General features: G+C 53.8%; 1 protein-coding gene across 8 annotated transcripts in view; it reads right to left on the minus strand.

The window, feature by feature from the left end:
• Positions 1–23658, minus strand: part of Scn5a (sodium voltage-gated channel alpha subunit 5) — a 94143-nt gene extending 70485 nt beyond the window's left edge. For 7 of the 8 annotated variants that reach the window (XM_023702228.1, XM_023702227.1, XM_004642155.2 and 4 more), the window contains exons 1-4: positions 23495–23638; positions 7891–8214; positions 6027–6145; positions 556–645 (exon numbers count right to left, since the gene is read on the minus strand). In XM_023702228.1, coding sequence (XP_023557996.1) covers positions 556–645; positions 6027–6145; positions 7891–8163 — 482 coding nt within the window. In that variant the 5' untranslated portion in view covers positions 8164–8214; positions 23495–23638. Of the gene's footprint in view, positions 1–555; positions 646–6026; positions 6146–7890; positions 8215–23494 lie in introns of all 8 variants that reach the window. The other variant, XM_004642154.2, reaches the window with a different exon arrangement.
• Between the last annotated feature and the right edge of the window lie 8 nt (positions 23659–23666).

Consider the following 23666-nt stretch of genomic DNA (forward strand, 5'->3'; position numbering starts at 1 on the left):
CAGCAAGGGCCTCTCAAGTCTGCTTAGACCCTGCAGGAGAGGCACTTTAATCATTTTCTAAAACTGTGCAAATGCTTATGGGCAGCAGGACTTGGGGGGGGGGGAAGGCAGCAGAATGCAGTAGTGACATGGGGACAACCCTGGGCTTCTCCTATGCTCATAGCATCTACCTAAAGGACAGCACACCAGGGCTGCTCCAGTTCTCAGTGTGCTCATCTGTCCAGTAGGGACAGTGCAGGTGCCGACTCTGTTGGGTTGCCAGAGGGCTAAATGAGGCTGTGCTTATTGTTCTATGACAGTGTCTGGCATGCACCAAGTGCTCAATAAATTACCATTATTATTTCAGAGCCTTTTCCAGTGCTATGGTGACAACCAGGAGAAAGTCCCTACTGTGCCTGCCAATCAGGTCTTCCATTGAGGGCACAACTTAAAGCTAGTACTTGGCATGACTAAGAAAGGTAAACGAGGGCAAAGGCAAGACCACAGCCTTCTGGGTGGCTTTAGGGGTTGCGGTGTGGGATGGAAAACAGAGTGAGGGGCCCCAAAGATACTTACTCAACATATTTGGTCCAGGGCGGAGGGTCATGCTGGGCCATGAACACACAGTTGGTCAGGATGGTGCACATGATGAGCATGCTGAAGAGCGTGGTGCAGGGTCAAGGAAGACATGCACGGGACCAGCCAGGCTACCACCACAGGGTCCTGGGCCTGGGGACAATACTGCCAGGCCAGAGCTTCCAAGTCAGTAAGAGGGGCTTCAAGCAGGAACACCGTCAAGAGCTCCCTCAGTGAGAAGCCCCTGGCTTCCAGAAGGCCACGTAACTCTTTGGCTATGTTGGCATCAGCACCCCCACGGCATCCAGTACTGCTGCTCACTGAATGCCCAAGACCACCTGTCTCTGTCAGAAGGGGTGTTCTTTAAAAGCCAGACTGTATCTTGGGCATCCCTGTAAGCCCTCAGCCCTGAACTGCACTAGCTCAGGCTTATCTAACCTTGAGCAAGCTGGACACAGCTCCGAATGGTCTCCTCCACCCCTCCCTCATCTCTGTGAGACCGCCAGAGGAGGGAGGGGCATGGAGAGGCCTGGCCCTGAACAGGGACATGTGTTGCCCTCACAGGTCCCCTCCCAGACTGAACAGAGAGGCTGTGCCTCCCACACCTTGTGGCTGCCCCAACTCCCAACACCATGCCCAGCCTCAGCCCCATGTGCCCAGCCTCAGTCCTCAGCTGCTCAAAGGTGATTCCCAAAGGCAGCCGAGGAGCTGCAATAATTGAACTCCAGAGGCTGCCTCCTCCTCCCCAGCACAACTCTGCTTGCCTGGTGGGGAAGCTAGTGCCGTCTGACCCAAGACTAGGCCAGGCTGTGCTTGCTTGCTCCCAGCTGCCCTGGCTGGGGAGCGGGGTTGGCCTCCCAAGGAATTTAACCAGGTGCATACCTTTCCCACCTCCAGTCCTTCTGGGAAATCTGAAAAGAAGCCTCCAAACCCAGCCTCCAGTTTATAATACATTCTCCAACCATCCTTGTGCCGCAAGAGGTGATCTGGCTTTGGGAATCCCCTAACAGGATCTGGGTTAGCCGAGAGAACCCCTCAGCCCTGGTACCCTTGGCTCTAGAAAGTCCTTGGTACAGCCTGGCCATAAGACACCTCTCCAGGTGCTGGGTTCCCTCCCTACAGGGAGCATCTGCCCCACCCTCTGCCATGGTCCAGATATTTTCCCTCTCTGGCTTTCAGGGGCTGATCAATACTAGTATTAGGACCCTTGTCCCTCATACACATAGTCCCCACACCCAGGCTGCTGCCACAGCTTTCCTCCCTGGATAGACACTTCACATCCCCTCCCCCAACAGGCTTTATTTGTCCCCAGGAGGCCACTGCTAAACTTGTCATGAGGTACCAGATGATTCCCGAGCTATGCAAGTAATGATGCTCAGAGTGTGTATTTATTGAGCCCTTCCTAGAAGCCAGGCTCTGTGTCCACTAAATAATCTGATTCACTCAATAGCCCTTTGAGATGGGGACTTTGTTTCCATTTTTAAGTGATCAGAAAGTTGAGACACAAAGAGGTCAAGTTGAAGGTCACTGGAGTAGGTAAAATAATTATTCCCCTAAAGATGACCAGTTCTGAAGCTCTGGCAACTGAACATGTCACTTTCCATGACCAGAGGGACTTCACAGATGTGACGGAAGGGAGAGCCTCAGATAAGCAGCGCATCCCGAATCCTCCAAGTGGGCCCAGTGTGTGCCTTTGTGGAAGAGTGGGCGGGTCAGCACCCTGTGATTCGAGAAGACGCAGTGGCCTCTGCTGGCTCAAGGAAATGAGGATGGTGAGCCCAGGGAGGAAAAGCCCAGCAAACAGACCTGTCCCTAGAGCCTCTGAGAAGAAGCATGGCCCTGTGGGCGCCTCGATCTGAGCCCAGTGAGCTCTACAACTCTGTGAGAATTGTGTGCTGTTCTAAATCCACAGAATTTGCGGTCACTTGTTTCAGCAGCATCAGGAATGTCATGTCTCTATACCTGAGGAAGCCCAGGCCATTTCCAAGAGCAAGCCTGGCCTGGACGTGAATGCTTGCCCAGTGTGGGAGTCAGGGAGACAGCAGGGCCTGACCCTGAAGTGCTCTATGACCAGGTGTTACGAGAAGGAAAACACTTCCTTCTCTGTCAGACCAGGCGGGAGGCATTAGATGGCACCTCAGGCTGGCCAGGGCTCCGCCAGCAGCCCCAGTGATCCCAGTGAAGCAGCAAGGACTACGGCCTTTGAAACCCCTGCTGTGGAGCAGGCTTCTACCCACCCTGGGCCGAGCATTCACAGTACTCCTTAGAGAAAAGCCGCTGTCTAGAAAGCAGCTTTGTGGACTGGCTGCCTTGGGCCAGTGGACCTGGCTGGGCAAACCGAGAAGGGCTCTGATGTCATGACCTGTGGAGGAGAAGCCCACAGCCTGGTCCAAGGGTGCAGTAAACTAGCGAGGGATCAATGAGGTGAGGCAGCCGCTCCAATTATTCTCCATTGGGAGCGTGTGTGTGTGTGTGTGTGTGTGTGTGTGTGTGTGTGTGTACACGCGCGTGCCCACATGAATGAGATTGCCTCCTACCTAGACTATGTGGTTTTGCCTAAAGCATTCCCCAGGACCCCCATTGAGCCCAGCATGTGGCCAATACCAGACAGATGAGTCAATTGAACTCCTGTCCAGGACACACCTGTTTGACGCCCTGCTAATTTCAGGCCAATGATCAAGCTGGTCCTCTATATGGAGAAAGCAAAAGGCCAGCTCTGCAGGCCTGAGCCCAGCGGGACATCTTCAGTCCTGCCGTGTCATTGTTCCAATCACCCACTGCTGCCTCATAAATTAAAATGCTAGCAAGGACTGCCTGTCCGGGCCATGGGGCATGCCTGAACCTTGGGCTGTTCAGTCTTCAGATGCCAGGGAACCCAAAAACTCTAAAGGGAAAGAAATCAACCCCGGCAGGGGGGTATTTTCATGACTTTGTGCTATTAAACGAACACGTGCATGTACATAAGCATGCTTATGTGACACACACAACGTGAGTGCCCATCTGAGTCTCACAGAGCTGTGGGAGGGCTCTGTGAGCGCACGCCCTGTGCACCCAGGAAGGCCGAATGCTTCTTGCATGAAGGCGAGGGCTCTCTGAATGTGACCGCTGTGGAATCTGGAGTTCAGCTGGTTTCTTTTATTTAATCCTGGCAGGAAAACATTCTGCGGGGTTGTATAACAGAAATGCACAAGAAAAAATAAATCTACATGCACATAAGTATGTTTGCAGCAATTTCCAGGGCTGTACTATGACCACACAGCAAAAAACCCAGCAAAATGTCCTGGGTGGTTAGCACGGACCCCTGGGTCACTACCTGGGAGCAGACTTTCTTACCAGGTGGCATTCCTATCCCACTTGTCTTTGCCCTTTTCAAAGAGCCTACTTTACATTTTGGGACTTAGCAGATGCTTGAATGAATGTAGAAGCTTACACAGAGTCAAAGTTCACAGTTCTAAACACAAGATCTGACTATTCATTTGAAATGCACTGTGACTGTTACAAGCACATGGGTCTCTTTTGGGGGGTGATGGAAAGATAGGGGAAGGGATGTATAATCTTACAAATATATTAAGTTACTGAATAGTGCAGTTGGATGTGGTATGTTGTAGGCTATGTGAAGTATATCTCCATTTGAAGAAAGGGACATGAGTAGAGAGCTTGTCATTTCTTAGCCTCACACTGGTGATTTGAATCTTGAGAGGGCAAGGAATTAGTCTTTTAAAGAAACTTTCCATGTGACACCAAGGTGGCCCTCATAGGCTGACTTTTAAAAACAACTGCCCAAGGTCAGTGTGGCTATGAGGCCCTCGCTCACGTGCAGGTTCTGAGGTGGGCTCCAAAACTCGGCCATTCCTACAAAATCCTGGAAAATGTACCTCCACATCCAATGTCAAGGCTCGAGGGCACTAGGGGCTACTCTCAAACCCCACAAATCCTGGTCCCTTCTTCCCACTAGGTGGCGCAGTCGAGGGTCAACAACTTGCTCCCATCTCTAGGCAGTGAGTGGAGCGTTGAGGCAGCTGGAAGGAGCCCAGAACAGGTCTCCTAGGTGCTGAGCACTGCCCCTGAGCAGCTGCCCCGGGGGAGGCAGCCAGTTCAGAGCCCTGAGGGCCAGTCCTGATAGATAGTACCAGCTCCTTACAAGCTCAGCGCTGTTGCTCAGCAGAACCTCAGGTCTGGTGGAGTATTCCAGCACCCCCACTGCCTCCCTAGTCTACCTGCTTCCTCGGTCTCTCACTCATCTGCCTGTAGCCTGCCTAGTGGTGGGGCAGGAGCCCTGGGATTACTGCTGCATCCCTGGGGATTTCTGTGGCAGCCAAACAGTGCTGGGTTGGTTAGATACCTGCAGGAGAAGTCCCAGATGAGATCTAGAGGATGCTTTCTGGGAGGCCCCGCCTTTGGAGTGAAGCTGGAGACAGGCTCAGGGAACACAGGAGTGCACCTCTCCTCCTCCAGCTCTCAGTCAATGGGTGTTCTTTCTTTGTGCCAGGCTGTGATCACCTTTTGGCAGGAATGACAGCTATTTGTGTAGCTGTCCTATGACACAGAGGGAATTGTGGCATTCCAAAGGGGAACAGCCTTTCACAGCAGGGGATTGAAGAGAACCTTGGGGAGCCCTGTCCAGCCAGCCCACCAGCTGGGCAGCAAGGCTCACTGCAGAGCCCACAGATGAGAGCAGAGCTGCTTGCACTTGTGCTCTTGCCCTGGTCACCCGGGGCCAAGGCCAGGCTGTGGCCACTATGGTGCTCACTGTCAAGGGTGAACCCCTCTGCAGTCTGCACCAGCTTTCCCCAGGGCTCCATCCCCAGGGCCTCTTCTCTAAAGTCTAGATGACAGAGGGGAGGGTCTGTCACCCACCTGATGTTCTGCCAGAGCTAGGGCTCCTCCAGCCCAGCAAGCTGGCACAGTCCCGTATCTCCCTACGTTGTTCCACTGGCTCGCTCCACTGGAAGCAGCTTTTTAGGCTGTGGTTTATATAATTTAATGCTAACCACAGTTCTCTGAGTTGCTCTGAAACTGCAAACATTTTGTCAACACCTAGTCCGAGAGCAAATGTTGCCTCCCTCGAAAGATGCCCACGTGAGAATAAACTGGAGGCCTCTTTATTGGGAAATGGCTTTTCTTTGGCTGAGCCTGCACGACCTGTCTGAAGGTCCTCACAAATGGTGTGTGTGGGGATGGGCGGGTGGCAGCGGCCTCGGGGTGTGCTGGGTGGGGCTGCCTTGAGCCTGGGAAGGGGAGGCTTCTGGGATGTTTTCCTCCTGGACCATCAGGAGAGGGTTCCCAAGCTGTCATGGGCCCGAGTCCTCTGGGGGCCTGTTAACCTGAAGGTGCTGATGCAGCTGGTCCAGGCCCAGGCAGGGTCAAGGCTTTCAACCAGCAGTCAGGCTGCAGCCCTTGCCCCACCAGGACAGGACAGTTGGAGCCCTTCAGGGCAGGTGTGCAGGCCAGGGAGAAACCGCAAAGGATATGAATGAACCAAAATCTTCACAGCTGCTCTGCGGACAGGGTGGAAGGGGCTGAGAACGTACAAGGCATTGGTGGCACTGAACCGGAAGATGGTCTTGCCCTTGTTCAGTACGATGAAGGTCTGTGAACAGAGACTGGGGTCAGGCCTGGGCAGCAGCTCCTCAGCCAAGTGGAGAGAAGCTTTTAGGGGACAGCTGTGGGCTCAGAGCCATAAGCATGGTGGCGGAGTGGGGAGCACTGAAGAGTGTGGGGAAGGGGCACAGTGGACCCTCACTGCTTGGCCTATGCCGAGGTCTGGTTTAGGGAATGTTATGCTGATTGAGATTTAGTTTCAAAAATACACTGCCAAGAATCAGGGGTCTTTCATGGTCCTCTCCCAGCTGTCATCACAGCAGGGACCAAGAAGCCCAGGGATTCCTCATCCGGCCCTTTCTCCCTCTGCTGACCACCCCACCCAGTGCAGCTTCCCTCCAGGACCCTCTGAAGTGAAGACATCACTGGGGGCAGCGTCAGGGCAAGGAGAGGGGTAGAGGAAAAGACAGACCATCCAGAGTTGTCACCCCACCCCCAGAGAAGACAACCCTGCACCTGCCTTTGGAGCAGGGGCAGCCCAAGGTGGACCCCCCTCTGGGCTTCTAAGAGGTCTTGTGTCCACAGCTGATTAGGACATGGGAATGAATGCTGCAGGCTGAGCCCTGGGCACTCAAAGGGGTCCAGGCCAGAAGCATCTGGAGGACAGCAGGCCTTCCCCATCCTCCCAGCGACCTGAGGGGCCAAGCTTCTATTTAATCTGGGCTGGAGAGGTAAGGTGATCAGACAGACCTAGCCAGAAGTTCTGCTGTGGTGTTTCCACCAGCCTGAGGGGCTACCGGTGGTGTGGTTAGGGATCCGCAAGTGAGACAGGAAGTTAGTGGCTGTGACCACACCTGGAGCCACACACTGTTCAAGCATCTTCACATTTAGGGAGAGAATAGATGATGACCTATGACCCCTCTAAGGTGACACCAGATCAGCCCTGACCCCAACCCTAGACAGGTCCTCTGGCTATGACTCCTGCCTGTCCCAGCCACCTCCAACCTAACTGCCACCTGTCCTCTCATCATAACACCTTGATTCAGCTGTGGCCTTCACCCCAACTTTAATTCCCTCTCCAACTTTCACCCAGGCCCACCCACCATAACTAATCCTACCTTCCCACCTATAAACTCGAACCCCACTCCCTGACCTTAGCCTCACCTGAGTCACTGGACCCAGTGGGAAGTTCATCTAGAAGCTTAGGAGCAAGCTCAGGTCCCTTACTCTTAAGAGGAGAAAACAGCAGAGTGCCCTAGCAGTTACCACCCCTCATTCACCCTCATGGTTCCCAGTGGCCCCTACGGTCCCAGGGTAGGTCCACAGAATCAGGGGGCTGCTGTAGCTCCAGTGGGTACAACCAATGCCTACCCAGATCTTGGTGCTACTGGGGTGGGGGAGTTATATGCTGTGCCTAGTTAGTGGAAGGGGTCATGTGCTGTTCCCTGGGGCCCAAGCAACTCTAATTCACACACACACACACACACACACACACACACACACACACACACACGACAGGCATCCTCCAGAGGTGACCATCCAACCATAGGTAACTCGCAAAGGTCTCCAAAAGAGGAGGCTACCCTTTTTCCTTACTAACATCAAGCTCATGCTGTATACTTCCTGTCCCTTTTTCCAGAACCCTAAAATGAAAGTGACTGGAATACAGATGACCAATGAATCATCCCCACAGCCCAGGAGGGCCTGCCCCAAACACAGTGCTCAAGGCAGCCAGACCCTCAGGAGCCGCACAGGGAGCTACACAGAAGGGTGGGAAGGGTGCTCGACAGTCACCTTTTGGGTGCTGTAGAAGGGGTCCAGGTCCTCCAGGGGCTCCCCAATGAGCTCTCGGGGTGGATTGCCATAGAGATCTGGTAGCTTTTTGGAGGCTTGCAGGTCCAGCTGGGGCCGGGGAGCCTCCTCTTCGGGTAGCCCCTCACGGCTCTCCTGTGAAGTGGCCGAGCCTCGGGCTTGTCTCTCCGCCATGCGCTTCTCAATGGCTGCCAGGGACTCCCGTGTGAACCTGCGGAAGCTGCTGGTGCCCCGAGGTAAGAGGAAGTTTGCCATCTTCTCATCCTGCTTCTGGGGCACAGGGTGTCCTCAGTGCTTGGGGGGAAGCTAGAAGACACAGAGCGCAGGTCTGACAGGAAGCCAGGGCCCAAGGATAGGACAGCCACATCTGTGAGGTGTGGCTGGGCTGATATAAGGGACAGCAGTTTTTGCAAAGGTTCTGGGGACCTTAGATCACCTATCTCTGTGCAGGCACTCCCGGTGGACACTGGTGGGGAAAACCACAGCCCTCCAGCCTGTGTGAGTCCCCCTGGCGAAGCCACCCAAATGCAGGGAGGCAGCAGTGACTGTCACTGCAGCACCTTCATCCTGCTTCATCCAACACAGAAGGAAACATGCACTGTTGACCGTCCACACTTAGCACTCCTCAAGGGCTACACCCCTGGGCTGCAGCAGGATGCCTCATAGGGCAAGGATGAAGCCTGTCATCTTTTTCTACTCTAGGTCCCTGGCATAGCTGGTCCTGAGAAAATGAAGGATGTGGTGAATGATGAGAAGCTGGGCACCAGAAGGGTCTAGGCCCTACCCTCCTTTCCAGGGCAGATCCCTGAGCAGTATCTCAGGTGTACCTTTGTGTGTGTGTGTGTGTGTGTGTGTGTGTGTGTGTGTGTGTGTGTGTGTTAGGGGGTTTGCAGATTTCACATAGAGGTGTCAGTTGCTGGGACACTTGTCTTTGCTGTAGGAGACCCAGGACAGCCCTGTGGATGTTCAGAAATAGCTGGCCAACAACTTTGGAGCTGTCATCCAGATGTGGACACCCTGATGCACACAGCTGTAGCACAGTCTCTGCTGGGGATCTCAAAGGAATCCCCAGGGTATGGTATTCTCTCAAGCTAATCTGATTCCAAAGCACCCACACACACACCTCTGGCTCCTATCACCCCTCCTCCCACCTGTGAACAAATAAATCCCAATCCCAAGGGACAGCAGAACCGGAAAACCATGACCACTACTGGCCAGAACATCCAGCCAGCATATGTGTGTGACATCAAACTGGTAGAATGTGGCCCCTGGTGGCCTCAAATGATCCAGAAAGTGGTGTGAACACAGTGCCTATGACAGCGAGGCAGAAGAATGCATTCCCAACTACCGCACCAAAACAGGATGTGGTGAGCAGGGCTCCTGATGCGACAACTGAGCTGGGAGACTGTGCTGCTAATGACCACATCAAACCCGGGAAAGGCCAGGCACTAGTTCAAGAGGGCATGGTGGACACCTGTTGGTGATCTCTGCCAGGACAGAATCTCTTCCTGTCAACCGAAGGCTTTGCCCTTATCTTATTCCTGCCAAACATGTCACCAAAGGTCCCCTGTGCTGCTATTGCACCCATCCCTGCCTAGAGCCAGCAAAAGGCCTGGACTTGGGCCCCCCTGAGCACCGGGGAGCACAGGTAGGTACCTGGTCACATGGCAGGTAAGAGTGGGCACACAGAACACAGCGCCACCTCAGAGGGTGCCTTGGGTTCCCGGAAGTGCAACACAGATGCAGGGAGGGAAGTGGAGGACAGAGGTCCCAGTGCCTGTGTTTTCAGAGCCAGCCATCCTCTACATCTTTTTCTTGTTTCATTAACTTGAGGGTAAAGGAGAGTCTCTGATCAAATTAGCAGGTGAAGGAGCAGGTTTCCACTCTACTTTATAAAAGCGCTTTCCTACCTACCTCCCTTTGAGCAAAGAGAAACATCCTAACAGGTTAAAAAATGTCAGTAGTTCTAGCTGGGGGATGATGGTGATAATTTGAAACTTTCATTGTACTTTTTTGATTGCCTGAATTTGTTATGATGAGCTTATAAAAAAATAAAGCCATTATTCTTTTAATCTCTAAAATAAAATACCCAGCCTGGATGACAGCAGCCCCTCGCAGGGCAGCCCTTCTCCACTGTGAGCGATCACTAGTTCTGTAAATTGGGAAGCCACCCCTTTAGCTCAGAATTATTTGCTAAAAATAGTGCTCCCTGTCTCACTGTATCCATCTGTGTCCATATGCCTGTAAGGGTTCTCGAGACACGTGTATGCCTGTGGATGTACAGAGGCTCACTGGGACACACCAGCAAAATGTGTGTGTGTGTGTGTGTGTGTGTGTGTGTGTGTGTGTGTGTATACAGGCTTGCACCTGTAAGTGCATCTGTTCTAGTAAAGAGGTGTTTGTAATTTGTGTTGCATTAAATGATTCATGCAGATAGGTGCACATAAATGTGTAAGTGGGTGAATTTCTAGAAACTGAACACACTTGGAAACCAGCACTTAGACAAAGACAGATTGTTTCTAATCCACCCCTCACTCTTAGGTGCTCTGCCAGACATTCCCTCCTTCTCCAAGGGTAAACTTTCTCTTGACTACTAGGTAGAAGGATGAGTTTTGTCTGTATAGTTCAGAGGCTCTAACAGGCCCCCTGGAAGGCCTGGAAAAGGATTTGGGCAGGGAATAGTATCTGTTCTTCTCCAAACTCCCACTCAAATGTAGCATTTCCTTCATCTACAAATGTAGGCAACAAAACAGAGGGGTTAACATTACTGGTGACCAAAAGGCATTGCAGCTAGTTCCCTGTCTCATAAAAGTTGCTGCTGGTATCCTGAATATTATTAATGCTTGTCACTACTTCAAAATTACAGTACTTAGACCTGCTGCTCAAAGTTATTTAAAACATTAATAAAGAAGCACATACATTACTCTACCACAAGTTGACTTTCAAGTGTTCTCAGAGCTGTACTCAATACAATTTTAACCCTGTAAGTTTTGCTTGATTCTGAGATTGCTTTACTCAACTGGAAGAGAAAGGTCAGGCCCTGGCTTGGTCTCTGCTCAGCTGCTGACTCTAGGGTCCCCTCCTCTACCCCTCACCTTCTTGTCTGTGAGGTGAGAAAAGGAGGACAAAGAGACATAGTGTCCTTCTGGGATTCTCTGGTGCTGTCACCAACTTCTCCCCATGGTGGGCTCCACCTGTTCCTGGCTGCCTGTGGCTAAGACTCCCCTGGGCTCTGTGTCACTTGTAGGCAGGGACAGAGAACACACTTGAAGGCTCTAATGGAAGGAAACCTGGCCTGGGGACCCCACCTTCCCTGCCCTTGGGCCAGACAAATTCCACCCTGAGTCCTGCCATGGCCCAGCAGGAGAGACACAGTAACCTGCAGGGACCAGGGGCCAGGGCCAGGTCTGGGTGACAGACAGGAACCAGAGACAACTGGAGGACCTGGAGGACGGATGATGGGGCCCTGGGCTCTCAAATGGGTCTTATTCCTAGGTCCTCTGCCAGCCAAGCACCCACACCCTCGGATCCCTGGCTGGGGAAGGCTATGGGCCAACCAGCGGAGCAGCTGAAACCAGATTCCAGATGAAGTTCCCTGCTCCCCAGTAGCAGCAGCCTCAGGTTCCAAAGTAAACATGCCAAGGGTGTCTTTTGTCTTTGGCCCGCTCAGGGTGGGCAGGCAGGATCCACTTTCTCCCTTGTTCTGCAGCTGCCTGCACCTGGCCCCCGCCCTGCCCTTCCTCCAGCAGCTTGGGGCCCACACCCTGGCTGTGGCCAGACCTGGCCTGGCCCAGGCTGCAGGGCTCCCAGGATGCCAAGGGGAAGGGGCTTGGGGTAGTCAAGATGCTCAGGGCAGAGGCTGAGGAAGAAGCCTCAGCTGGTGGGGAAGCCTCGCCTGCGACTGCTCAGGGCCATCCTAGAAAGGCCTGAGGAGGCCTTGTCTAACAGCTCCAGTCAGCTGGAGAGGCTGTGGCAGGTCTGATTCCAAGCCACGGGTGCTCTCTGCTCTCTCCTGTGAGGCTGGCAGCGCATGGGCTTTCCCATTTTCCAGGACAGCATCTTGCTTGGCACTTGGCCAGGCCATTCCCTGCTGGTCCATTCAGCTTGGAAAACCCACTCCTCCCACCCACCTGCACCTGCCTCTGGTTGCTGGGCTCACCTGGCCCTCTGTGCCACTGGCTCCAGGGAGTAAGTGGAGACAAACTGGCTCCACCTTTCCAAACTGCCTCCTGCTGAACCTCTTCTGGCCCCAGTTACAAGCCTCCATCCCCCATCCGGGTGACAAGCCTCTTTACCCCTACATGGGCTACAGTCCTGCTGGACTCTGCTGCTTTCTTCTTTCCTTGTCCCCACTCCATGACTTAGACCTTCTCTGACACTCCCCATGCCCAAGTGACAGGGCTGGGCATCCCCTCTCACCCACTGACTGACAGGCAGAGATACAGTGGGAGTGGGGAGGGGACTCTGTGGATTGCCTTCTCTGTGGCTTTCTTGAACCCAGGGGACACTTAATTGGTGACCAACTGATGGTGCTTACAGTGCTATGACATGGGACCCACAGCCTGGCAGCACAGACAGCAGCCACGGGCATGGTACGGAGGGGGCCTGATGGAGTATGACTAACCTGCCGTGGTTTTCATGAGACTTTGCCAGTTTTAGTATTGAAATTCCCACCTCCTGGGACGGCTGGCCACAGGGGGAGGAGGGAACTGACTCTGACGTTGTAGCTCCTTGCAGCCCCTCCCTGCCCACTCCCATCCCAGATCCTGGATCCCAAAGGCAGGCACACGCCTGTCTTGACTCATGTCTGGCATTTTGGTCGCCTTGGAGTCGGAGCCTCTGGAAACCGGCATGCAAAGAATATTCTCTGCCATGTAAATTTATGCAAAGCACTCTGTGGAAGTGGCTCCCAGCCTTCCTAGAAAATTTCTGCCGGTTTCTTTCCTCCCTCCCACCTGCTTGGCTCTGTGTTCCAGTGCCCTACCTGGAGGTCTGGTGACCTCAGGCCCCTCCTCACAGGCCACTTCTGCTCAGCCTGTGGCATTCTCCCCTGCCTGCCCCTGGGGAGAGGATGTGGGTGCCACCGAGGCAGGGGCTTGCTCCCCAGAGGTGGAGAGCAGGGCATAAGTGGCTCCTAGGCACACCTTGGTCACACTGCCTGTAAGCACAGGGTTCCTGCTCTGCTCAGCATGACAGGACACACAAAGAAGGGTGTCCCAGAGTGCAGACTGACCACAGCGGGGACAGAGGTCAGGATTAGCAGAAATCTGACAAGCCCCACATACCAATGCGAGAACTGCGGACCTCGCTCATTCTGGCTCCCCTGCCTTGCGGGCAGTGCGGGCATCGTGCAACTTCATTTCTTCCTGCAGGAGAACGTGCTAATGTGCACCTCAGCTCTCAGGCTCATTTCATTAACCCAGCAACTCGGTGAACACCTAACCAGCGCCCACTACATATGTGGACCTACAGCTGACTTTGCATGCTTCTCTTCCCAAGGAGATGGATTCCACATCAACAGGTGACAATAAGAAAGCGAACAAGTCATCAGCAACGAGACTACATGCTGACATGCAAGGAACTTTGCTACCCAGACGGGCTGAGTTTGGCAGGGGGACTGTGTCTTCAGCCAGAGAACCTGCCCCTCTCTCTGTGTCTCAGTCCCCTTTTGGCCTTCCTGCCTCCTCCCCCATTTTAAGACTTTCTGTTCTTATGCAGGAGGAGGAAGTGGTTGGCTGTGGCTTGGAAGCCAGTTTCCCCACAGGAACCTGGGCCCTGGCACTGATTTCCCATGTATGCTTGGGACATTTCTCCAGCTTGGTTTTCCCATCTGTAACCAGGGTTAAGAACTGAAACTATTTTGCTGGCCTATTGTGAGGATACATTTCCAAGCCTGGCACACAGTTTGCATTCAGTGAATATCAGGCGATTTTATCACTGGGTTATCACAACTGTGTGTCCCTTAGCAGCAAGCACCCTTAGGCAACCCTGCTGCCATGCCCACTGCAGAGGAGACCTACACAGGACTGGATGGCATAAGTCAGCCACCTGATGTGGCCTCGGTCTTTTCTGGCCCTGCTGCTGGGGAATGAACCCATCATGCTAAGCATAACCTCAACCATTCACTCAGCAACTGCCTCAAAACTCAATGCTGCCCCTTGACACAGTCAAGAGATAAACATATATTTATGATGTCAGCATCACAGGCATACTGTTCTCCAATATGCCTTTTAAAGGGGTATTTTCTAAAATAACCAAAAAAAGGGTAGCACAGTAAATATGTAAACTGGTAACACAGTCCTTTGTTATCAAGTCTTACGTACTATACATCACTGTATGTGCCATACTTTTGAGACGTTGTCCAGGTTGGGTTTAAACTCATGATCCTCCTGCCTCTTTCTACTGGCGGCTGCATCGCAGAGCTGTGCTCTGCTTTCATATGGTTGGCACTGTAGAAGGTGTGCATGCCAAGCACCACCACCCACGTGTGAATGGGGAGCTGCACCGTGGCCTTATGATGGCCACACATCACCACATGACAGGTGCTCGTCAGTACTGCTGCAGTCTCGTGGCACTGTCCACCCTTGACAGGGACACGGTCCCACAGTGCATATTACTGACCTTGTAACAGACCTAGCTCAGGGGACCTGCTTTCCACACAGCCCTCCCTGCCTGGCTCTTTCCTTGTCTGTGTTCCTGGCACATCTGAATTCTCACACTGGCTCCAGCACAGGATCGAGTAATTTACTTCCACACATACCTCCCCCACTTGGCATCGTCCTAAGTTCCCAAAGCAGAGCCTGGGCAGGGAGATGCCCAGGACTGAAGGAATGAGTGTACAAATGGATGTGATACTAAGCATCCTACTGCCCAGCCAGAAGCCCTCTGGCACCCTGGTCCCCTTTTGGGACCTCAGTTTCCTCAGCTCTAAGCTGGGGTAAGCATGGGACTAAGGGCTGTCCTTCAGCATCACATGCTGCTTAGGAGCCCAGAACCGCACTAAGTGCTGTTATAATCATCGTTATGGTCACCTTATTTCCACTTTATTTCCTGCTTGCAATAGTTTCAGGAAGGTATACCATTCTTTCACCTATGGGAAGTCTGATGTTTAGAGATCAAGTAAGCCCCAATCTGTCTGAGGACTGACCACTGCACTACGTTGCCTTTGTCTCCGAGGGCAAGGAGACCTTGGAGGCAGGGGCAGGGCTTACCTGCAGCCACTTGACTGGACTGAGAGGCCAAGCGAACAGTCAGTGGCTGGCATAGTTGAGGCTGGTGCCCATGCTTGGGCAAGGTCTCATAGGGAGACCTGGCTGCTTTCTGTGCATGCTCAGGGGCAGCAGTTTTCCTGGCAAAGGTGATTTCCCAGCCGCTTTCTCCCTGGCTCTGGCACTAACACAGCAGCAACTCACCCACTGGAGCTCAGATGGAGACAGGCTCTCGGGAATCCACACCTTCTGAAGGCTTCCAAGGAGATGAAGAATGCCAACTATTTCATTAATAATTTTTATTGATTGAAAGCCAAACATAACGTTTAACTTGATAATATACTGGATCAAAAACACATTAAAATTAATCTCATCTGTTTCTTTTTACTTTTTTTAAACGTAGCTGCTAGAAACATCTAAAATTGCATGTGATGTGCATTTGTGGCTTCTATTATTTTTCTGTTGAATGGTACCAGAAAAGTGGAGAGTTCTAGCTACCAAACTGGTAAGTATAGAAGGCCACCTGTTGAGGGGCTCAGGCCTTGGGCTGGCCTCCAGGGTAGGGGTCCAGGAGGAGTGTGGTGGGTGGAAGAGGAGCTGTCCTGGCAGACCTGAGGGACCCTCCTGGTCTCTAGGGGAGGTGGTGGGTAGCTGTGGAGCTTAAGCCACAGGTTGGGGTGGGGGTGGGGGGCGAGACGAGGTCGCCAGCATGCTTCAGACACCCCTGCCAGCCCACCCGGCCATCACCTGCACACCCCTCCCCTGCATGACACTGGGACAAAGGATCTGCAGGGGTGCCAGCTGGTGCTGTGGCCTGTGCATTCAGGCCCCTGCTCCCTGATCAAAGGCACACTGACACGTCCTTGTACAAGGGCCTCAGCTAACCCGCTCCCTGCCGGCTCCACTCCTTTGAGAATGCAGGAGCTTTAACCCTGTCCCTCCCAGAGCAGTCCCCAGGGGTTGTTCTTCCTCAGCCCCTACCCGCCTCCAGCAATCTTGGGAATCCTGCAGAATCACCCCCATTCCGCCCAGAGGCGAACACGCCCACCCCAGAAGCTGGGAATGCCCTCATTTACACACATTTGCATCTCATTTATTCCAACACTAGGCTGAAGCTGAGGCTAATTCAGCTGTTTGGAAAACCCCACCCGCTTCAGTGCAGCCACAGTGATTTTGGGTAAGACCAGGGTCTGAGACCAGGTTCCCCCCAGGGATGGGAGCTGAGGGGAGAGCCAGCACCTCCAACCCCGTGCTCCATTTAGCTCACTTCCCAAGGACAAGCTGGCAGTGCAAGTTTCCCCAAAGGTGCCCCCCTCACACTCTGGCTCCCTGTCCCTCCCCTACAGTAAGGAAGTGGGTCAGGATTCCACAGTGACTCATCCACCCTATGAGGCACTCAGCAGTGTCCCGTTAGGGCCATGGAACAGTGACCACCCCAGGTGTCAGCCTCCTTCTCCAGGCCCCTCTTCCTCGTGAGTCCCTTTACTGGTCCATGGGCAGGGGAGGCCTAGTGCCCTAGTGCTGAGTGGCATCGCAGAGAAGGCCAAGCCCAACAGAGTCCTGGCCCTGGAGGGCCAAAACCAGAAGATCCTGAGACCACAGCAGCCCAGAGTTAGACCCAACTGAGTCACCAGGTCACTTCCATCCAGACCGAGAGCAAGTGTCTACACCCACCTAAGACAAAAAATCAGAGCCAGAAAGTGACCACTGAAAGGGGCCTCCAAAGACTTGCAGATGCTGGTGACATAGTGGTGGAACTCTGTTCCTTCTATTCATTTCTCTGTATACCTGAGCTAGAAAAAAAGCCTTCACAGGCAGCAAACTGTGTACTGATGCCATGGCAACAGAAGCATTTGTGGGGTGCCTACTATGTGCACCAAAGGAGATAGGCATGTCCTAGGGGTACCTGGGAGGCCCACCTTCTGGGGCCCCTTATCATCTAATGGGAGAAATCCAACCTACCAAGACTCTAAATTGATGTCACAGTGTCCAAGACAAAGTACAGGCAAATGTTCATCTCTTTTTCTTTAATGTGCTTAACATGTAAACACACAGAGTTTAGGTGCAGAGGTGGGTGAACTGCAGCAAATGCACACCCCTGTATGCCTGTGGCTTCAACACAGTAAGCACTGCCCTAGCCCAGAAAGTCCTTCTGCTCCTTTCAGCCAACTGTTCTGATTTCTGTCCCTGAGGTTAATTCATACATATGGGCTCTTCAATCTCAAGCTGCTTTTATTCAACATGTTTTTGAGATTTGTTTTAACTCATAACTTCTTGTGAGCACCGTCTAAGTGACCTGGGCCCTGCACTGTGAATACAAGTGATCCTGGGCACAAGTCCTTAATGTGACCCTAAAAGATGAGGGCCAGAAGGGACCTAAAGTGCTTCTACCTCTGAGAATGGTAGGCCTCAAAGAAAGCTAAAGGTTCTCTCTCTGTCTCTCAATCTCCCTCCCTCCCTCTCCCTGTCTCTTTCTCTCCAGTTATTTCCCTTCCTTTCTCTTCTCTCTTCCCCTCTTCTCCCGTCTTCTCCCATCCCCCACCCAGAAGTTCCTGAAATGGTAGCTCAGCAATTACATACCTAATAGGCACCTAGGTTCAGCAAGTGAGTGGTGGCTCTCCCTGGGTTTCCACCTTTGTTGGCAACTAGCTGTTGCCTTATTTAACTGGCAGTCTGTGCCGCACCATATCTGACCCAGCACAGTGGTGGGCTGCTGCTATTTGCAGCCACAGCCAAGCACCTGTGCTTTCTTCACTTAGGCCTAGTGTGGAGGCAGATCTCTGGCCCTCAACCTCCCTGCACCCCCACATCATCGAGGGTCCCGGGGAGGGGTCTGAGGCCTTCCAGACAGACTCAGGGGTTGGGTTCCTTGGAAAATCCACCTGTCTCCCCTCTTCTGGCTCTTTTCGCAAGCTCAGGAGGCTGGGGTGTTGAGGGCTGTGCAGGAAGCAGATTGGGCTCAGCAGGCCCCTCCCCTGGTATGACCCCGCCCACCCCTTTGGGCCCAGGAGACCCAGGTGTGGGCTGGGAGGGGCTTCTGAGGCCTGAGAACTATTTGGGGCCCTAAGCCAGGTCACCTCCTTTCCTTGGACCTTTGGGGAATCAGTGCCCACCAGAAAGCTGTTCCACACCCTTCAAATTCCTTCCCACAAAGCAAGGGCATTCTCCTATGACCTTGAGCCTATGATGTAGCCAGGGTTGCCTCAGCCTGGAGTTGCCTCACTCCAGGAGTGTGAGGAGAACAGTGACAGCCTATGGGATGAGGACAGAGGGACCTCCAAGTGGACAAAGGACCCGCCCTGACACTCAGGTGTGTAGGAGCAGCTCCATCCCTCTCCTCCGGAATACCAGTGGGGACTGACTTTCCACTGCCTCCCTGGGAGATTTAATCAGGAGAAACTGAAGAGGAGGGAGGTCTCAGGCCTCACAGCATAAACACTTCCTCACACTACCAGGCCCAGAGATACAGCACTTCTCCTTCACCCTCCAAATTCCAAGCATCCTCCACAGCAGGCTCCGATCCCCGAGACACAACAGCATCCCTTGCATCTCTGTAAATTCCAAGCATCCTCCATAGCTGGGCCCAAGCCCTCCTCTTCCAGGCAGCCTTCCCTGGATGCTCTAGGAGATTCCCCTCTAGGGAAGCTGCCCCTAACTCCAAGCCCATTCCGGTCCTAAGGAGAAGGCTTTCCAGCTGGTGTGGTGCGGTGAACTTGAGAGACCCAGAGGGTCCTCATTGTCCTCCTCTACCCAATCCATAGGAGAAAACAGTGCGAACAGGACAAAAACTGTCCCATCGGACAGTGGCTTCAACAGGCACCTGTCAGTTTCCTTTCTGGGTTTGGGTACAGCAGTTCCCCTCTGAAAAAATGAGGTCTGGTACCTGACCCAACCCACAGCTGTAACTGTGGAGGAGCGAGGTGAGCGCAGGCTGGTAGAGGAGGTGACACAAGTTTCAAAGAATCTATGTCAGATGTCCCTGAGGTTGCGCCAGCCATGGTGCCTGGCCCCATAAAGCCTGGCCTTGGACTCTCTTCCCTTTCTGGGGGTCTCAGGCCTCAGGGGTTGACGTGGGGTCTCTATAAATAGTGCCATTCCATATTGATCATTTTAAAAAGACACGGTATGTTCTGGGCCCACAGAGAGGAGAGTTGTGTCTAAAAATAGTCTCACTGCCAGGAACCGCTGCCAGCGGATGCGAGCAGTGCAAGCCATGCAGGGCTGAGGGGCCAGGCCACTGAGAGGTGGGGTCAGCGTGAGGCTGGGACGGCACATGCTGAATGTGTGCCTGTCTCAGGGCCTTTGCACTGGCAGCTTCTCATCAACACCCTTTCCTGGATCTCCCCAGACTCAGTTCTTTCCCATTGCTTAGGCCTCAGACCAATCTCTTCCTTCACAAGGCCTTCCCTGGTCAGCCAGTCTAGAATCACCCTGGATCTTGAATCACACCCTGTTTCATTCCCTTCCAGCCCTGGTCCCTGTGGAACATTATCTTTTGTTATCTATTTGTTTAATGGTATATCCAGTCTGTATTTCTGTATTTCCCAAGCAATATATGAATTTCATGACAGCAGTTATTGTAGGATTGTAGGTCTTTTTTTTTTTTTTTGAGACAAGGTCACTATGCAGGTCAGGCTGGCCTTGAGCTCACTTTGTGGCCCAGGCTGGTCTTGAACTCACAACCATCCTTATGCCTCAGCTTCCCGAGTCCTGGGATTACAGGGATGCACCACCATGTCCGGCTTATTGTAAGTTTTAAGACACTTTCTAGAACCTTCCATGGCATCAAGTAGACACTGAATGTCCTCCTCAGGCCCTTCCCACGACCCCAGGCTGAACTTGGCCAACCTGTGTCAGGCCAGCTTGAGCTGGCAGAAGGTGTGGTTGGTAGCTGCAGCCTCTGCCACCCTATGGCTCTGTCCACAGTGGCCCATGAGCCTTGCCTTCTCGCTGTCTGCCCCCTCTGTGCTTCAGTGGAGGGACTTTCACCTCTATCTCTATTTTCCCTCTTCAACCATCAAATCCTTTGAAAGTGCTGTCTACACATGCTGTCTCCACGTCCTCACCTCCTACTCACCTTCAACCCACACTCCAAACTGGCTCCCATTCCTACCAGGCCAATCTCTGATCCACCCAACCATTCATTCATCAGAGTCCACTGGTGCAGGGCACTGTATTCTTGAGCGCAGAAGGAAACTTGTCCTGGAGGTTGCCAGAACCCTGTGGCTGCTCAGTCTAATGGGCCCTTAATTGTAAATTAGCCATCTTTCTCATCTACCCAGAAACTTCCCAGAAGGAAAACCAGGGACTAATCCTGCCCTAGGACATTTCCCTCTCTGCCATGTGGACAGCTCCAGCTCCTGATTTTCTCCTGTCTCTCTGGTTGCTTCCTCAAGCCTTCTTCCTAGATTTCTGCCTTCATGTTGAAGTGCTTTTGGCTCCTGACTCAACTCTCTTCCCTCTCTTCCCCTTTCCCACAAAGCCACTGTGCCTGAGCTCCACCCAAGAACCAACTGGATTAGTGCTGGAGCAGGCACTGGTATTTTTATGGAAAGTTTTCCAAGTGAGGTTGATGTTGTCAGCACTGAGAGCCAAAGGTCTGACATTCTCTCTGAACTCCGCTTCACCGCTGCAGCCGAGGACTCCAAGTTCCGGTCTCCAGCCCAGATCTCCTTCCTGAGTGTGCCTCCTGCCTGGATCCATGCCCCCAACTCCCTGCAGGCAGGCAGCTGCTTTCGGGGAACCTTGAAACACCTCTTGGCTTCCTTCTGTTCTTTGGGCTCCACTTGCCCTTCCTGCTTGCAGAATGCCACGGGGCCACGTTCCTTGCTCCTCGAGCCCACAAAGTCAGAGATTACAGGGCAGTGGGTCTCTTCATAGGGACACAGGCATGTCTCATGTTCTGTCACCTGTAGTCACCTGTCCATTACCTTTCCTTCCACTGAAAGGCTACTGACACTACCCACTGTCTGCCCGGGAGGTGGCAGGGTGCAGAACAGATCCACTGATGCCAAATTCTGCTACCCAGGGTGGGTGTGACAGTGTGCAGCTACTTCACCTCTTGGACCTCAGTTTTATCATCTGCAAAGTGGTCATTATTGTCCCCTGCCGCCAGGAGAGATACAAGGAGCGGGGCTTCACAAAGGGCTCAGGGTAGCCTAGCCCACAGCACACACAATGTTCATGTTAGCTATTTTTATACCATTACTGAGGATAAATTCCCACTCCTGAGCACAGCTCACAACGTCCCCATGATTGTCACTTACTTGGCTTTCACTCCATTCTTCTACCCTTGCACCACAGACCCAACAGGTCCTAATTTATATCTGTTCTGTTTCGTATCTCCTTGCCCTTGTACAGGCCAGGTTTGAAGGCTGGACTGCACCCTGAAAAACTCCTATTTGCCTTTCAAAACCCAGGTTATTTTGGTTAGAAAGATACCTTTGGTTGCCTGGCCAAAGGTAATCACTCTCCTTTGAGTGGGCTCTGGGGTTGCACTTTTACCACAGCACACCCTTCCGAAAACTTCCTCAAGGATCAGCAGGGTCTGGCCTCCCATAAAAAAGGCTTCCGTTTATGGACCCCTTCTCTGTGGATGGCACAGGCCCCAACCTCTCCTGCTCCCCTGCTCCCCGCTCTCTGGTGCTTCCCAGTCTTTTCCCAAGCCCACTCTTTGGGACAAGTGAGTCCACCGTGGGATTCTATCAGAGGTGCGCTGTTCACTATGAAGAGCAGAGGCCAAGCACAGAGAATGCAATGGTAGCCCAAGTTGCACGGGCTGAAGGCCTCTTCCCTTTCTGCTCAGATCCTCTATCCCGAGTGGTGCCCTGAGTCCAGTGACTTTCTCTGTGACCTTGAATAAGTCCTTGATGCCCCCTGGGTCTCAGTTTCCTTACTTTTACAACATGGAGGTGACAGAACTCTGTTAAAAGTTTGATAAGGCTCTTATAGCACCGCAGCCGCTAACAAAGAATCTGTTCCTTTTCTGGCTGTCCCCTCCTGGTCTCAGTCTCCTATGATGGCTGCCTGTCACTCTCCCTCAGTCCTCCCTATCACTGCCCCTCACATGTACCTGCCCAGTTCTCACGGGGAGGAGTTGAGGTCAGTGTGGCCAGGGCCTCTGTTGATCTAGGTCTGGGGTTGGTGGGGGCTAGGGAGAGGGCCAAGGTGCCCGGTCTCCTGCAAGTTGCCTGGTTTCCTGCAAGTCACGCGGTATGCTGGCTGGGTGGCACTGCCTAGTGTCCCCAGGAGAAGAGCTTGAGGTCTCAGCCAGAGGTGAGCAGATAACGGAGGAATGAAAACCAACCCAGGCCTCAATAGGATCCTGATTCCCAAGTCCCCAGTCTGGGCTCAAGTATGAGTCGTGCCACAGCTGCCCTCCAACAGGTGTTAGCCAGGCAGGCTTGCGGTCAGAGGCTTGTCCCCAGCATCTCTCAGCCACCACCTCTACCACCAACCACCATTCCCTACAGCTCCGGCTCCACCAGCCCCCCAGATCAGGCCAGGCAAAGACATGAGAAGGCACCTCCACTTCTCCCAAGTGCCACTCAAGACAGCGAAATAACACAAGAGGTCAAGAGCAGCTTCCCTTCTAGCCAGGGCGTGAGCCTGACCGGGTCTAAGCTAGAGCAAGGAAGCAGAGGACTCCCCCAGAATCTCAGTGCCCAGAGACCTTTCTGCCTTCTGCGCACACAGAAACCATTTAGAGGAGACGCGACCACCTTAGGGCTTCAAAGGGCACCTAGATCTCCTCGTGGTCCCAGTGCCCAGGGATAGGAAACGCACAGAACTGTTCTGCGTTACAGCGCACGGCGCTCTCCTGTCAAGGCACACAGAGATCTCGTCCAACAGAGACAACAGCTCTAGCGGGAGGCTCCTTCGCGCCCAGAGAAGGGGTGCTTGGCCTTGTCCCCCATTCCCACTCCTCCTCTGCCAACCCCTTCACACTCGTTCTCTGGAAATACGTTGGCTGCGTGCCTTGTCGCCACTCTGACCTTGGGGTCTCCGCCTCAGGAATCCGGGTCCCAATTCCAGACCCTGCCGGAGCCTGCGCCAGGGATGGCCGGGAAGCCCGGGTGGGAGCGCCCCTCCCCCGGCCCTCGACAGCGCAAGGGAAACCCGGAAGGGAAGGGGAGGGGGCGCCAGCTACCCGAGACGCCCCTCCAGGGGGAATCCCCGCCGGCCGGAGCGCGCTGCGCCCCTTCTACTCTGGCTCAGCCTCTTGGGCGCGATGGGGGAGGGATAGGACCGGCAGACGCGGGCCGGGAAGGGGGCGAAAGGGCCGGAGGTTCCGGCCCTCGGGGAGGACAGTCGGGCGGCTGCGGGCGGCGGGCTCGGGCCGGGCCGGGCCGCCGGGCGCAGGGGCGTTCTCTCCTCACCTGCGGGTCCCCGCCTGGCCCCCGGCGGGTGGCTGCGATGGGCGCGGACACGGCTCGGCACCAGCTCTGGGCACGGGCGCAGGCTCAGGAGCCCCGGGGGCGCGATCCCCGCATCGCACGGCGCCGCGGCCGTCTCGGCTCCGGCTCGGCTCGGCTCGGGCTCCGGGCTCTG

This window comes from Octodon degus, unplaced genomic scaffold, assembly GCF_000260255.1.
Source record: "Octodon degus isolate 3935 unplaced genomic scaffold, OctDeg1.0 scaffold00147, whole genome shotgun sequence".
NCBI lineage: Eukaryota > Metazoa > Chordata > Mammalia > Rodentia > Octodontidae > Octodon > Octodon degus.